Source organism: Rhinatrema bivittatum, chromosome 9 (assembly GCF_901001135.1).
Source record: "Rhinatrema bivittatum chromosome 9, aRhiBiv1.1, whole genome shotgun sequence".
Classification (NCBI taxonomy): domain Eukaryota; kingdom Metazoa; phylum Chordata; class Amphibia; order Gymnophiona; family Rhinatrematidae; genus Rhinatrema; species Rhinatrema bivittatum.
Window position 1 is genome coordinate 36678947 of NC_042623.1, and position 16674 is coordinate 36695620.

At 46.0% G+C, this 16674-nt stretch overlaps 1 protein-coding gene across 4 annotated transcripts in view; it reads left to right on the forward strand.

Annotated features, from left to right (window-relative positions):
• Nucleotides 1-16674, forward strand: part of SHANK3 (SH3 and multiple ankyrin repeat domains 3) — a 1690229-nt gene that overhangs the window by 1378903 nt on the left and 294652 nt on the right. For all 4 annotated transcript variants that reach the window (XM_029615063.1, XM_029615061.1, XM_029615060.1 and 1 more), the window contains one exon: nt 12143-12267. In XM_029615063.1, the coding sequence (XP_029470923.1) occupies nt 12143-12267 (125 nt within the window). The remainder of the gene's footprint in view (nt 1-12142; nt 12268-16674) is intronic.

Here is a 16674-nt window from a genome sequence, read left to right on the forward strand (position 1 = left end):
GTGGAAGAGCAGGAGTGAAGACTCTGCCCAGAAGTCAGTGCCTGCTGGTGGCAATTGGAGGAGGCCAAGAGCAGGGCAGCACACAGTAGAGCTGACAACCTGCACAAAAGAAGTGAATGCTATGAAATAGAAAGGGGACAAGTAAGAAAACTGTTTTAAGTCTCTGCAACATACTTGTATAGCATGACATCCTTCCTATATCTTTCTCTGCCCCTCCCTCCACATCCACAACCACTAAACCCAGTCTACAGAGCTCTTCTGTTGTCCTTAGTTCCTTTGCCCCATCATAGCCTTCCCCTTGTTCTTCCATTCCATCATACTCTTCCCCTTTTCCATCCACTGAGGAATGGAAGAGGGTAATGAAACTGAGGACCACAGGGGAGTGAGTGTATGAGGAGTGGACAGAGGTGATGGAATGCAAAGGAATTATGGAAGGCACAAGGGGGTGATGGAGAGAAGGGGAAGAATTGTTCTCCCCTTGACAGCTCTGTAGGCTAGGTTTGATGGTTATGGAAGGAGGGGTGGAGAGAGCGAGAGAGGAAAGATTCTCACACAGGTTGAATCCTGGTGGGAAGTCATGTGAAGCTGTCACTGTGTGAATGAGGGGGTACAGACTGGGTGGAATAGCAGGGTGTATGAATGAAGAGTAGATGGGATAAGTAAGAGACAGGAGGGGGTCAAAAGATGGTGAAGGACCTGGAAGGATAGGGAGGGGTGAGAGGTGGAAAGGGATTTGGGACTATGAAGGGTCGGCTTTGTGGAATTGGGGTGGGGGTGGGCGTTCAGGAAATAGGAGAAGACATAACAAGTTGCCATACTGGGTCAGACTGAGGGTCCATCAAGCCAGCATCCTGTTTCCAACTGTGGCCAATCCAGAACACAAGTACTTGGTAAGTACCCACACAATAAATACATTGGTTTTTATCATTGAGATGTGCTGGGGCCAGTGAGGTGTGTGTTGTGTGGAGGGGGAAGGATGAGGAGCAGGGGCAGTGGTGTGGTGTGCCACAAAATGTTTTTCTTTATGTAAGTGTTCCTTGGACAGAAAAAGATTGGGAAACACTGTTCTAGACGACACATCCCCATTGGAAAGCAAGAGTGGAGTGTACAACCCTCAACAGACAGTGCTCATCTAGGCAAAAAGGAGAACAATTCTCCAAGATACTTCTCATCATTAGTATATACAACAAAAAAGAAAATCCATTTTTATAGGAGTAGGTTTGGAACTAGAGGTGTCTTTGGTTTCTACTTATAGACACACATTTTCAAGAGTGTCACTGGAAGCTCCGTGCATAAAATATGGAGTTAAACATGTATATTGGCTGAATGCACATATAAGTTAATAATGTACATACGTAAGGTTGGCAACCTAAATAAGAGGCATTTCAAGTGTGTGTTTCGAATCTGTGCATTCATTTTAATGTTCTAAAAGTATGCTTGTAATTGGCATTTATTTTATTTATTTAACACTTTTCTATACCGACCTTCATGAAAAAATGTCATATCAGATCGGTTTACATGTAACAAAGGGTATAACTTAAACAAGAACAATTCACTAGAAGCGGAAGTTACATATAACAAGGGTAGTTAACTTGGAGGCTAGGCTAGTCAGAGGTATAGGACAGTGTAACTGAAGAGAACTAGAAAAGGCAATGAAACAAAAGAAACGGCGGCTTAATTATAATGTCTAAACATAGCGGGGCGTTAGCCGGTAAAGCAGAGTCCTGTCCGGTTGACAATTAATGGCTTAGAAAGTTAGGGGAAGGCCTGGAGGAAGAGCCAGGTCTTAAGTTTTTTGCGGAAAGTTCGAAGGCAAGGTTCTAGTCTGAGGTCAGTGGGCATATTGTTCCAGATAGTTGGACCTGCTGTAGAGAATGCTCGTTCTTTGGTGTATGATAGTCGCGTGGCTTTGATATACTTTGATATGCTGATAGTGTACTTTGTATATCAGCATAGTGTACTTTGTATATCAGCATGTGTATATCAGCATGTATATCAGATAGTGTACTTTGATAGTGCTGATAGTGTACATACCTATTGTTTTGAAATGGGTATAATTATTCACAAACTTGTATCCACATAACAACCTTATTTTCAAACACAGTTTATGCAGGTACCTTGCAATTGAAAATCAACTTGTATGCAAACTTAAAATTCTGTATGTTACTTTGTAGTTAGGTGTTCTATTGAAACTTTACCCTATCCCATGTGGTCTTGTTGGCTGTCTTTGCTTTCTCTTCCTTTCTTTGTTGTTTTTCAGTACATTGTGTTCCTGTGACAGCCCTCTTATTTTCCTCAAATGAGCAAAGCTATAATACAATACTCCTAATTCCTGGACATGACATACTTGTGTTTTCTCTGTTGTTCGCTCCTAGATACATTTATTGTGCATTCTCACTCCAAGACTTTCCATCTTAGATCTCATGACTGCAGCTGAACATAGAATTGTCTGGGATCATTAGCTCACTGGAAGGAGAAGCAAAATAAGTTCCCAGAAAGTAATTCTAGTTATTGTAACCTTCTAGGTGTTAAATCCAGCATAATGTAAACTCAATGTAATCTCAGGCAAGCTGAATTTTATTTATTTAACATTATTTCTATCCCGCACCCTCCAATGTTCAGGCCGAGTTACAATATTACTAGCATAAAAGCAAGTACTCACATACACAATCAGACAATAACAATAATACTTAAAAAAACAGAGATCTTATGATAGTGTGATCAGATAATAAATTAAACCACAGCTATAATTTTTTTTCTACTTACTTCTAGCCATATTCATAGAGATAAATTCAGAGGGAAATGAAGTCCTTCAATTCTGAAGGGCAACTGCTTCTTTTTAATGAAAGGACAGGAAAAACAAGGCTCCTTTATCAGCCGCTCCTCAGTGATTCTACCACATCAAATGGTGGACAATTCATGATGACGATTGCTCCATCAACTAGTCAACTTTACAACTGATAATGACTTCTTTTGGAAGACAGCGGGTGATCACACCATTTTGTCTTTGTGCTTCAGTGTCCATCTTAAATTTACCATGGACTCTATGAGGCCAATTTTTTTATTTTATTTTTTTAAAGCAGAGCACCTAAATTTAGGGACCTCAGTCAAGTCTCTAATTTCAGCCATACTTAGCCACCTAAATTTTCTGACAACAACCACATAACTTTAGGGGCCTAACACTGAAGCACCTAAATTTAGGTCTGCTAATCACGCCCCTAACTTTAGAATCCTAAAACTGGAAATTAGCACTGAGCAGCCAACTTCATTCCCCTGACATCACCCTTCTCCTGGCCATGGTCACTTTAGGAGCCAAAATGTAGGTGCCTAGTGTAAATAGATTCCTATATATAGGCACTCAGATAAGGAATATTTTCAATTTGCCAGAAATAAGTACCTAAGTGCCTAGATCTTTTGAAAATCTGCCTCTTTATGACAAGATAGTTCTTTTGCAACAAATTTTATTAGCAACTTACAATACATAAAATGTTAACCACCCTCAATTATCCAGATATCTTCATATCAAACATATTCAACCTCATGCCACCAATCATACTAAACAAACACTCACACACAGTAACCTAAAAACTAATATATATGTTTTTTGGATTTGAAAGTATGGGGTTTCTATAATGGTGTGCAGTTTGGAGACTTGTGTTTTTTCTATAGCTTAACTTGATTGGTTGGTGCAAGGGTTACCCCCTGATATGTAGCCCTATAAGAAGATTTTGTTTGTTGCTGTGTATTTTACATATGCAGATGGGAATGGCTAATGGGTCTATTGGGATTTATGTAATGATGTTATAATTAATTGCCTTTATGAAATCCCTTATGCTACTGTTGAAGAAAATGATATTGATCCAGTTTTGAAGCACTTTGTGATTATATCAAGCAAAACACTTTGTGTATCTTCATAGGCAAACTGTGGTTGGGATATCTTAAAGAGAAGAATTATTGGAATATCCCCTGAAGAAGCTTACATAAAGTGAAACATGTTGGGATAGGAATACGGCACATATTAGTTTTTAGGTATCTGTGTGTGAGTGTTTGTTTAGTATGATTGGTGGTATGTGGTTAACTATGTTTTGTATGAAGTTTTCTCCTAGGACAAGCAGGATGTTAGTCCTCACACATGGGTGACATAATCGGATGGAGCCCAGCTCGGAACTTTGATCTCAAAGAATCTAGAGCTTTCCACATGCCCTACTGAGCATGTGCAGCTGTAGTCATCACCCTACCCCCCTAGGCAGAGTTCCTCAGTCTTTTCTTTTCTGCGGAGCTGTCGCCTCGTGGTTGTGGAGCTCAAGCTCTTTTTTGTCAGAAAATGTTGTTTTTTCAGTATTCAGCTTTTCTCTCATCTTAAAGTTTTTGTAAGTGATTTTTTTCTAGAGCTGCAGCTTTTCTTCTGGTAGTTTTATTCTTCTTTTCAACTTCCTGCCGGCCGGCAGTCCCCTGTGCAGCCTGGCAAAGTCTGTCCTCTCCTTGCTCTGTCTGCTCTTTCTCTTTTTCCACAGTGCTGACAGGACTGGGCTATCAAGTCCGTTGGTGATCTGTGTAGGCCGCCCAGCCTGGGGACTCGCCTGAGTTCTACCCAGGCTGGGGTTCCATGGCGGTTCACTGATCGCTTGGCATCGATAGATTCAGACAGTGGAAGGATCGAGGACCATGCCGTTCCAGTGGGGGGGAGAGCTCACAAGTCCTGTGGGGGGGAGAGCTCACAAGTCCTGTGGGGGGGAGAGCTCACAAGTCTTATTTTTCATACTTCCGGCATTTGTATACATACATAAGAACATAAAAACATAAGATATGCCATCCTGAGTCAGACTAAGGGTCCATCAAGCCCAGTATCCTGTGTCCATAAGTGGCCAACCAAGTCACAAGTACCTGGTAAGTACCCAAACATTAAGGGCCAGATTTTAAAACTTATGCGCGGGCGTAGATTTGTGCGCGCAACCCGGCACGCACAAATCTATGCCCGATTTTATAACATGCGCACGCAGCCATGCGCATGTTATAAAATCCGGGGTTGGTGTGCACAAGGGGTTGCACACTTGTGCACCTTGTGTGCACCGAGCCCTAGGGGAGCCCCGATGGCTTTCCCCGTTCCCTCCGAGGCCGCTCCGAAATCGGAGTGGCCTTGGAGGGAACTTTTTTTCAGACCCCCCACCTTCTCCTCCCTTCCCCTATCTAGCCCACCCCCCAGCACTACCTAAATCCCCCCCCACCTTATTTTATTTCTTTCATCTGCCTGAGGCAGGTGTATGTTGCGCACACCGGCCAGCTGCCAGTGGGCGAACCTCCGGCACGGCCACAACAAAGGAGGCCTCGGGACCACCCCTGGACTGCCGCCATGCCCCTGGACCCGCCCCCGGACCGCCCCCTGACTCCCGGACCCAACCCCTTCCTGCCACCACGCCCCCCGGACCCGCCCCCTCCCCACCCCTTTTTCGAAGCCCCGGGACATACGCGCGTCCTGGGGCTTGCGCGTGCCGGCGAGCCTATGCAAAATAGGCTCGGCGCGCGCAGGGGCAGATTTTCTTGGGTTACGCGCGTAGCCTTTGAAAATCTGCCCCTAAATCAATAGATCCTAAGCTACTAATCCTTATTGATTAATAGCAGTTTATTGACTTCTTTTCTAGGAACTTATCCAACCCTTTTTTAAACCTAGTTACACTAACGGCCGTAACCACATCCCCTTGCAATGAATTCAAGAGCTTAATTATGCGTTATGTCAAAAATCATTTCTTCGATTTGTTTTACATGAGCTATTTGCTAACTGCATGGAGTGCCCCGTAGTCCTTGTATTATCCAAAAGATTAAATAACCAATTCACATTAACCCATTCAAGTCCTTTCATGATTTTGTAGACCTCAATCATATCCCCCCTCAGCCGTCTCTTCTCCAAGCCGAACAGCCCTAACCTCTTTAGCCTTTCCTCACAGAGGAGCCGTTCCATCCCCTTTATCATTTTGGTCACCCTTCTCTGTACTTTCTCCAGTGCAACTATATCCTTTTTGAGATGTAGGAACCAGAAATGCACACAGTATTCAAGGTGTGGTCTCACCATGGAGCAATACAGAGGCATTATGACATTCACCATTTTATTCACCATTCACTTCCTAATAATTCCTAACATTCTGTTTGCTTTTTTGACCACCACAGCACACTGAACTGATGATTTCAATGTATTATCCACTATGATGCCTAGAGCTCTTTCCTGATGGCAACTCCTAATGTGGAACCTAATATTGTGTAATCACATCAAGGGTTATTTATCCCTATATGCATCACCTCTGCCATTTGGACGCCCAATCTTCCAGTCTCACAAACCGCTTGAGATTTAACTATTCTGCATAATTTTGTGTCATCGTGCACCTTTCCAGATCATTTATAAATATATTGAAAAGCACCAGTCCTAGTACAGATCCCCGAGGCACTCCATTGTTTATCTTTTTCCACTGTAAAAACAGACCATTTAATCATATTCTCTGTTTCTTCTCTTTTAACTAGTTTGCAATCCACAAAAGGACATCGCCTCCTATCCCATGACATTTTAGTTTTCTTAGAAGCCTCTCATGAGGGACTTTGTCGAATGTCTTCTAAAAATCCAAATACACCACATCTACCGGTTCATCTTTGTCCATATGTTTATTCACCCCTTCATAAAAATGAAAGAGATTTGTGAGGCAAGACTCCCCCTTGGTAAATCCATGCTGGCTGTGTCCCATTAAACCATGTCTATCTAAATGTTCTGTGATTTTATTCTTTATAACATTTTCCACGATTTTTCCCAACACTGAAGTCAGGTTCGCCAGTCTATATAGTTTCCCAGATCTCCCCTGGAGCCTTTTTTAAATAGCAGGGTTATATTGGCCACCTTCCAGTCTTCAGTTGCAATGGATGATTTTAATGAAAGATTACAAATTTTTACTAATAGGTCTGAAATTTCATTTTTTAGTTCTATCCAGTCTAGGTGATTTACTATTCATCAGTTTGTCAGTCTGGCCTACTACGTCTTCCAGGTTCACCATAATTTGGTTCAGTTCATCTGAATCATCACACTTGAAAACTGTCTCCAGAATGGGTATCTCACCAACATTTTCTTCAGTAAACACTGCAGCAAAGAACGTAAGAACATAAGAAATTGCCATGCTGGGTCAGACCAAGGGTCCATCAAGCCCAGCATCCTGTTTCCAACAGAGGCCAAACCAGGCCACAGGAACCTGGCAACTACCCAAACACCAAGAAGATCCCATGCTACTGATGCAATTAATAGCAGTGGCTATTCCCTAAGTAAATTTGATTAATAGCAGTTAATGGACTTCTCCTCCAAGGACTTATCCAAACCTTTTCTGAACCCAGCTACACTAACTGCACTAACCACATCCTCTGGCAAAAAATTCCAGAGCTTAATTGTGCGTTGAGTGAAAAAGAATTTTCTCCGATTAGTCTTAAATGTGCTACTTGCTAACTTCATGGAATGCCCTCTAGTCCTTCTATTATCCGAAAGTGTAAATAACCGATTCACATCTACTCGTTCAAGACCTCTCATGATCTTAAAGACCTCTATCATATCCCTCCTCAGCTGTCTCTTCTCCAAGCTGAACAGCCCTAACCTCTTCAGCCTTTCCTCGTAGGGGAGCTGTTCCATCCCATTTATCATTTTGGTTGCCCTTCTCTGTACCTTCTCCATCGCAACTATATCTTTTTTGAGATGCAGCGATCAGAATTGTACTCAGTATTCAATGTGCGGTCTCACCAAGGAGCGATACAGAGGCATTATGACATTTCCTGTTTTATTAACCATTCCCTTCCGAATAATTCCTAACATTCTGTTTGCTTTTTTGACTGCTGCAGCACACTGAGCCGACAATTTTAAAGTATTATCCACTATGATGCCTACATCTTTTCTCTTTTTTGTTTAGTCTTTCTGCAATGGCCTTATCTTCCCTAAGGGCTCCTTTAACCCCTTGGTCCAATCGATTCCCTTGCAGGCTTTCTACTTCGGATATATTATAAAAAGTTTTTATTCTGAGTTTTTGCCTCTATGGCCAACTTCTTTTCAAATTCTCTCTAATGGCAAGATATTCAAACCTACACGTGGGTGTAGATTTGTGCCCACAACCCGGGGCACACAAATCTACGCCGGATTTTATAACATGCGCGTGCAGTCATGTGCATGTTATAAAATCCGGGGTCGGCGCGTGCAAGGTGCACAAGTGCGCACCCCCTTGCTCGTGCCGAGCCCTAGGGGAGCCCCGATGGCTTTCCCCCGTTCCCTCCGCTCCCCTCCACTTTCCCCTCCCTTCCCCTATCTAACCCACCCCCAGCCCTACCTAAATCCCCCCCTACCTTTGTTTTCGAATTTACGCCTGTCTCTGGGCAGGCGTAACTTGCGCGAGCCAGCCAGCTGCTGGCGTGCAAACCTCCGGCACAGCCGCTGTGCCGGAGGCCTCGGTCCTGCCCCCGGACCGGTGCCCCGCCTATGACCCCCCCCCTTCCCGCCCCTTTTTCGAAGCCCCGGGACATACGTGCGTCCCGGGGCTTGCGCGCGCCGTGGAGCCTATGCAAAATAGGCTCGTCGCGCGCAGGGGCAGGTTTTCGGGGTTAGGCGCATAAGTTACACGTGTAACCCTTTGAAAATCTACTCCTTAGCCTGTCTTATCAATGTCTTACATTTAACTTGCCAATGCTTATGCTTTATTCTATTTTCCTCTGATGCATCCTTCTTCCAATTTTTGAATGAAGATCTTTTGGCTAAAATATGCTCTTTTACCTCACTTTTTAACCATGCCGGCAATCATTTGGCCTTCCTTCCACCTTTCTTAATGTGTAGAATACATTTTAAAGACATTTTAATTTGATTTCTATTTTTATATGTACCCACAACCTGCTTATTATCAGATGATACAGGATGTTTGGAGTCATTTTTCATCTGCATGCTCTGTATTTAAATACATCTGAGGTTTTTTAGCTTTTACAACCACCTTTCTATCAGGACATTCTAACTTACTTGGTTTGCCAGTATCCTTAGAGGATACTTCCCTCTGAACCATGCACTGCTGAATGACTGTCAGCTTTTCCCCATGTTCTAATTTCAAAGCTTCTGTATCTCCTTTTTAAAACTTAGTGCCAGCAGCCTGGTTCCACTCTGGTTAAGATGGAGCCCATCCCATCTAAATAGGCTCCCCTTCCACATAATATTCCCCAGTTCCTAACAAACCTAAAACCCTCTTCCCTGCATCATCATCTTATCTATGCATTGAAACTTTGGAGCTCAGCCTGCCTCTGGAGTCCAGCGTGATGAACAGGAACATTTCTGAGAATGTAACCTTGGAGGTTCTGGATTTCAATTTTCTACCTAAGGGCCTAAATTTAGAATCCAGAACCTCCCTCCTGCACTTTCCTATGTTATAGGTACCCAAATGTACCACGACAGCCGGCTCCTCCCTAGTTTACTCTAATATTGTTATGGTTATTGGTGTTTGGGTGGATCCTTGGACACTGTGGCAGCTGACCACGCCCACGGGGGTCAGTCCTGTGAGGGACCACAGTGTCAGGCTAAACTCCGGATAGACAAACACAGATTTGAATCTTTTATTAAACAGTATATGGAACCACCAGAGGTGGCAGTAGTGAGTAGTGGTTGTAGAGCCCGGCTGGGCGCGTCTCTCACAGTACGCTGGAAACGCATCCTCTGTAAGCAGTGCTGAAGTGGGAAGAGACTGAGAGTTATGAGCACACAGTAGAATTAGCATTCAGAGTCCCAAGTAGAATAGGAGAGCTCCGAGACAGGGAGAGCAGGCCCTCGAGGAGCGAGTACCTGATCCCTTAGAGCAGAGAGACTCGGTAGCATTGTACTCACTAGCAGTAGCAGAGATTCCACTAGATGAGAGATTTGGCACCGGAGCAGAGGGCAGGCCCTCGATGAGCGAGTACCTGATTTCGGCGAAGCGGTACTGTAGAGAGAGAGAGAGATGTTTCTGTACTCACAGAAGGTAACTGTAGTTACTTCTTCCAAGTAGAAGGTAGAAGTTGCAGGCAGCGACACAGGGAACATGGGCCCTTGAGGAGCGAGTACCGGTTTCCTGATAGCACCTGAAAGAAGCAGAGAGGCCCCCGAGGAGCGGGCAGCCTGTTAGTGACCCCGAAGGGTAGTAAGAGTTCCAGTGAGAGCTGGCGTGGCAGAGTAGCTTAGGTACGGAGAGCGAATCCCATCCGTACGAGTTCCATTGCTAACTCAACGAGCTAGCAAATGTAATAGGCAGATATACCCTGGAGTCGTGACGTCAGAACAGGGGGATGCCCCTGAGGTTCGCACCAATGTGGAAATAAAGAGGAGGGCGGGGTGCGCGCGTGCGCCCTAGAGGTACCTTGAAGGAGCATGGCGGGAGGCAGCACCAAAGCCAGTCCGGGGACACCGGAGCGGTCAGCAAACAGACGCCGTGGTGGCCATCAATCCAAGGTGAGTGGAAGGAGCAGCAAGTAGAGAGAGGTAGGCGGGGCGAAGCCGTCGAAGACCGACGGACGCAACAAAAATCTTATCAAGGTGGTGCGTCAGGTCTGCTAATTTTGCACCAGGCAGGCAAATTACCAAGTGATCCTCATGCCTACGAAGGGTGGCATGATGTGAGTGCTTTGTGCTACGGCGTAGTTGATGCAGCGACAAGTGCAAACCTATGAGGCCTACGCCAGCAGCTGGCGAACACACCCTGTAGCAGGACAGTTTGGAGTTTCACCTATACCAGCCACCTGCCCCGCAGGTTGAGCCCTTGTGTTCTGGCAGCCATCAATGTGGTGTCTAGAGCAAGAGTCCAATAGTATGCCAGGGTCACGGTAGGCAGCAGACTAATGGAATCGGAGACAGACCAAGGTCGGAACAGGCGGCAGACAAGAGTGGTCAGGACCAGGCAAGAGGTCAGGTCCAGATGGCAGGCAAAACGTGGTCAGGTCCAGGCAAGAGGTCAAGATCCAGAAGTCAGGCCAAGGTGGACGGAGACATATTGAAGACACACTGAAGATACTGAACAAGATGGATTGGGAAGACTGGACAATGAAGACAGAACGAAGCAGACTGGAGAAGACACAGTAGATTGGAAGAGATAGGCAAGGCTGGAGAGAACAAGGCTGGACGAGGCTGGCAAGGCTCGGCAAGGCAAGTAAGGCAAATCAGGAGAAGACAAAGCTGGACATGAAGGAACTCGGGAACGCCAGCAACAAGTACTGCAGTGCAGGAGACTCATTGCTGAGGTATTGATATTCTGTCCAAGGAACCCTTATATTGAAAGAACCTGCTGGCGTCATCAGAGGATGCTCCAGGGATTTCCCTGCCGCAGGCCGTTTAAAGGAGCGAATGGTGCATACGTGCACGCCTTAGAGGAATCCGTGATCAGGGCCCTATGGCTGTGTCCCACACCGCTACAGTGGCAGTTAGCTTCGATGGTGGACGGGCTGCAAAGAGCCATCGGCGAAGCTGGGTTGGTATGGTCACTGTGGCGTATGGATCTCCATTCCCTTTTAGAAATGATTATGCAGTGTCCATATTTCCAAAAGTTGCCATTACGTTCACCTGTTACTGTCCCTGTTTCTGCAGTATCCTTATACTGAAGCACCTTATAATCTGTTTAAGATGAAAAATATTATAGAAATTGAAGTTATAATTATCAGATATGCAGCAAACATCACATGACTGCTCTCTGACAGGGCATGCTGCTAGGTGTCTTGATATGACCACAAGATCCCTGTGCCCATTTGACTGTTAGTGGTTTGCTATAACTTGAAGTAAGAATAACAGTGTATGTTAAACTGAGAGCAATGGTGACTGGGGTATACTCAACAATGTTCAATAACCAGAAGTTATCCTTCAGTGGGGGAAATTAAGTTCTTGTACTCTACAGAGGGTAATTTTAAAAAGTATTTACACTCTTAAATCGGTTTTACATGTGTAAATGCACTTTACCCATGTAGGTGGGCTTTTCAAAATTGCTACAGTATATACACCGTTGAAGTGTCCATAGAATACTCATGTGTAAGTGCAGTTTATGCATGTAAATAGTTTTTAAAAATTGCTATAAAAGTATGTTACATTTACATGTTACTCCTTTGAAAATTACTCTTTAAGCATGCAGTCTTTGTTTTCCAGCGGAGACCCCAATTGACGAATTTACACCAACTCCAGCTTTCCCAGCGCTGCAGTATCTGGAATCAGTGGATGTGGAGGGAGTGGCCTGGAGGGCAGGGCTTCGCACTGGAGACTTCTTGATTGAGGTAAACTCTCATATACTTTAAAAAAACAAAAAATGAAATTGTATATTTGAATGATTTTAATACACAAGCTTTTGCAAATTATCATAATACAGTTGGCTTTTACCAGGAGTTCAGGGGAGAGGGTTGAAATGTTCTCACAGTACAAGCAGGATGATAGTCCTCACATATGGGTGACATCATCAGGATGGAGCCTATCATGGAACACTTTTGTCAAAGTTTCTAGAACTTTGACTTGGCACACTGAGCATGCCCAGCATGCCACCAGCCCTGCATCCAGCAGACGTCACCCTTCAGTCTCTTTTTTTCCACGCAGTAATAGCCACATGGATTCAGGAGCTCTTACTTAATTCCTGACAGGAATTTTTTCCTCATGGAAATTTTCAAAACTTTAACAAACTTTACCCCATCAGGGGCCCCCCTTTCGACGTCGGTACCCGTTTTTGATAAGGTAAGCTTTAATTCGTTCTTTTCGGTCGGTTACGACAGGTTTTTCTCTTTTTAGGCTGACGGTCACTGACCGCACTCCGGCCTAACTTTTTTCTCTCACGATGACGACGGGTTTTCGCACATTCCCCGACTGTCCTCGGACAATGTCCATCACCGACCCGCATCGGGTATGTGTGTTATGTTTGGGCCCTGCTCACACTGTCGATGCATGTACCGAGTGTGCCCAAATAACTCCGAAAGGCCACCGGGCCCGTTTGGAAAAAATGGCATTTCTCTTTTCTTCCAAACAGCTCACACCATCGAAGGACTCCGCGTCTTCGACACCGTCGCCCGTCAAGCCATGGCACTGGTCAGATAGCAATGTTTCCCGGTCGGCGTCGAAGATATCTGCCTCTTCGTCCTCAGCACCGGACAAGAGCAAGACTGACCACTGGGAAAAACATTGCCACCACCATCGGAAGACTTCACCCTCTGATCCGGATGTGCCAGTGGCCTCAACATCGGCATCGACATCGACTTCCACGGAGCCACCGAGGAAGAAATCCCGCACGTTGGAGCCTCCATCCTCCCCCGTGCCTGGGACACCGAGGCATTCCCCACCTTTATTGGTGCCGAGAGCCGAGACTTCACATGTTATTGTGGACCCTCCAGCGATGCCTCTTCAGCCTCCAACTCCAGAACTGGTCTTCCAAACACCAGGATTCTGTGAGGAACTGAACCGGGTGGTTCAGGAGGCAGTGGTACATGCCCTGCAAGGACTTCCAGCTCCTGCGCCACCAGCACCGACTCCGATTCCAAGCATGGTTCCGGGACCGATGCCCCAGATGCTCGCTCCATTACTGGACAGACAAGATCTACTCATCGGTGCACTTCCACTGGCACCAGGGAAAACACTGATTCTTCATCATCCATCGACACCGATTCCTCTATCATCGGAGGAAGAGGGTTCATCAAGGCCTGACCCAGTTCCGGGGCCATCGGGAGTCGCTCCACCGAGGCATCCACCAGAGTCACCGATCCCTTCGGTGCCTCTGCTGCATTCTGTGCCGCACTTCCCCTTGCCGGTGCCTTGCCAGTGATTCCATCGGTGCCCTCGTCCTGCTCCGACTGGAGTAGGTCTTCTACCGTTTGGAGGTCCATCTGACACAGGTGATCAGCCCTATCAGCCTTGGACCAATGACTCTTCAGATTCTCAAGATTCTGATGATATTCTATCGGAACCAAGTCCTCCAGAAGAAAGAAGACAATCCCCTCCTGAAGATCTCTCTTTCATTAGTTTTATAAAAGAAATGGCGGAGACCATCCCATTTAAACTTCAGACAGAGGAGGACTCCAGGCAACAAATGTTGGAAGTCCTCCAGTTTCTTGATCCACCTAAGGAGGTTATGTCCATACCCATCCATGATGTTCTCCTTGAGCTTCTCCACCGCACCTGGGAGCATCCTGGAACGGTTCACCCGGGGTTCCAGAAGACCCAGCTCTCTTACCACTTTGTGGTAGTCGAATCTGCCCAGAAAAAGGCCAGAAGACCTAGGCCACATTCCTCCACACCTCCTGGAAAGGATCAGAAATTCCTTGATGCTTTAGGACGCCAGATCTTCCATGGGTCCATGCTCATTTCCCGTATTGTGGCCTATCAACTTTATATGATGCAATATTCCAGAAATATCCTTAAGGAGTTACAGTATTTCTCTGAATCCCTACCAGAACAGTTCCAGGACCAGATGAGTTCCATTCTCAAGAAAGGCCTTGATGCTGGTAGATTTGAGGTGAGAGCGGCTTCTGATATATTCGACATGGCCTCCAGAGTTTTAGCCGCCGGTATAAGTGCCAGGAGGTGGGCATTTCTTAAGTCTTCCGATCTACGTCCCGAGGTACAGGAAAGGTTGGCAGACCTCCCCTGCACCGGAGATAATTTATTCGGTGATAAAATACAAGAGACCGTCGCACAGCTCAAAGATCACGATGAAACTTTGCGACCAACTCTCTTCAGTATCCTCAGATTATTCCTCTGCTTCTAAATGGCCATTCAGAAGAGAGGCAAAAAGGTCCACCTTTAAAGCCCGTAAGTACTATCCCCCTCCATCCTGGGCGCGACCAACCAGATTTTATCAAAAAGGTCAAGCCCGCCAAACCAGGGCACAAAAAGCACAACCAGCTCCACGGCTTGGTCCAACTTCTGGTTTTTGACTTACTACTAGAGAGCAATCCTCATCTTCCGCCTATACCATCTTTGCCAGTAGACGGCCGCCTTTGCCACTTCATCAACACGTGGAGTACCATCACCATGGATCAGTGGGTCTTGTCATGGTGGCTCATGGTTACCATCTGAACTTCCTTTCGATACCGGCAGACTCTCCATCTCAGCTGGGGTGGAGTCTCTCCTACCACTCTCCACCTCTAGAGGAAGAATTAAACTCCCTCCTTCGGTCCAATGCCATAGAACCAATTCCCACTCTACAAAGGGTTTCTATTCCCGGTATTTTCTAATATCAAAAAAATCAGGGGGAGTTCGTCCCATCTTAGATCTTCGGGCACTGAACAAGCATATACGAAAGGAAAAGTTCAGAATGGTAACCTTAGGCTCCCTACTTCCTCTTCTTCAGCAGGGAGATTGGTTTTGCTCTCTGGATCTGCAAACGCATACACGCACATAGCATTCATCCCGTCTCACAGACAATACCTACGCTTCCTGGTCGGATGCCGGCACTTTCAATACCATGTGCTTCCGTTCGGCCCAGCGTCAGCGCCTCATGTCTTCACGAAATGCCTGGCAGTAATAGCTGCATACTTAAGGTGCCTCGGCACCCACATCTACCCTTATCTAGACGATTGGTTGCTACGGGCACCATCAGCGGAGGCAGTTTCCCACTCCCTCCATCTGACCCTCCAGCTCCTACTGTCATTGGGATTTCTAGTCAGTTATCCCAAGTCCAATCTGAACCCATCCCAGATCCTCTCTTTCATCGGAGCGGACCTCGACACTATCCAGGCAAAAGCTTTTCTGCCAAAAGACCACACTCACACTCTTTTAATCCTTGCAAACACTATACAGACCTGCAAGGTAACCACAGCTCTTCATCTTCTCATCTTGCTTGGTCACATGGCGGCTTCGGTCCATGTCACACCAATGGCTTGCCTAGCCATGAGAGTTACACAGTGGACATTGAAGTCCCAATGGCCACAAGCCCATCATCCAATGTCCAACATTGTCCATGTCACCAGACAGCTTCGGCTCTCACTAGCTTGGTGGGTACAGGAGTCCAATCTGACAAAAGGCCTACCTTTTCAAACTCCAGAATCGTAGATCACGCTGACAACCAATGCGTCCACTCTCGGTTGGGGAGCCCATGTCAACGACCTACAGACTCAGGGAACCTGGTCTGCAGCGGAATCGCAATCAAATAAATTTTCTGGAACTCAGGGCAATCAGATTGCCTATCCAACAAGACAATCCTAATCCAGACGGACAACCAAGTAGCGATGTGGTACGTCAACAAACAGGGACGAACTGGCTCTTACCTGCTGTGTCAGGAAGTAGCACAAATCTGGGCTTGGGCTCTCTCGCACTCCATGCTACTGAGAGCAACCTACCTGGCAGGCGTGTAAAATGTGATTGCGGACAAATTCAGTTGCACCTTTCATCCCCACAAGTGGTCCCTAAACCCCACTGTAGCAAACAGAATATTCCAACAGTAGGGGTATCCACGCATAGATCGCTTTGCGTCAGTTCACAATCGCAAAGTGGAGAACTACTGCAAACTACATCGCAGTTACAGGACGCCACCACAGGATGCCTTCACCCTCTCATGTTCGAGAGGTCTCCTGTATGCATACCCTCCACTTCCACTCATCAGCAAGACTCTTGTGAAGTTACGACAAGACAAGGGTCGCATGATCCTCATAGCCCTTATTGGCCGCGACAGGTGTGGTTTCCCATCCCTCGCGACCTCTCCGTCC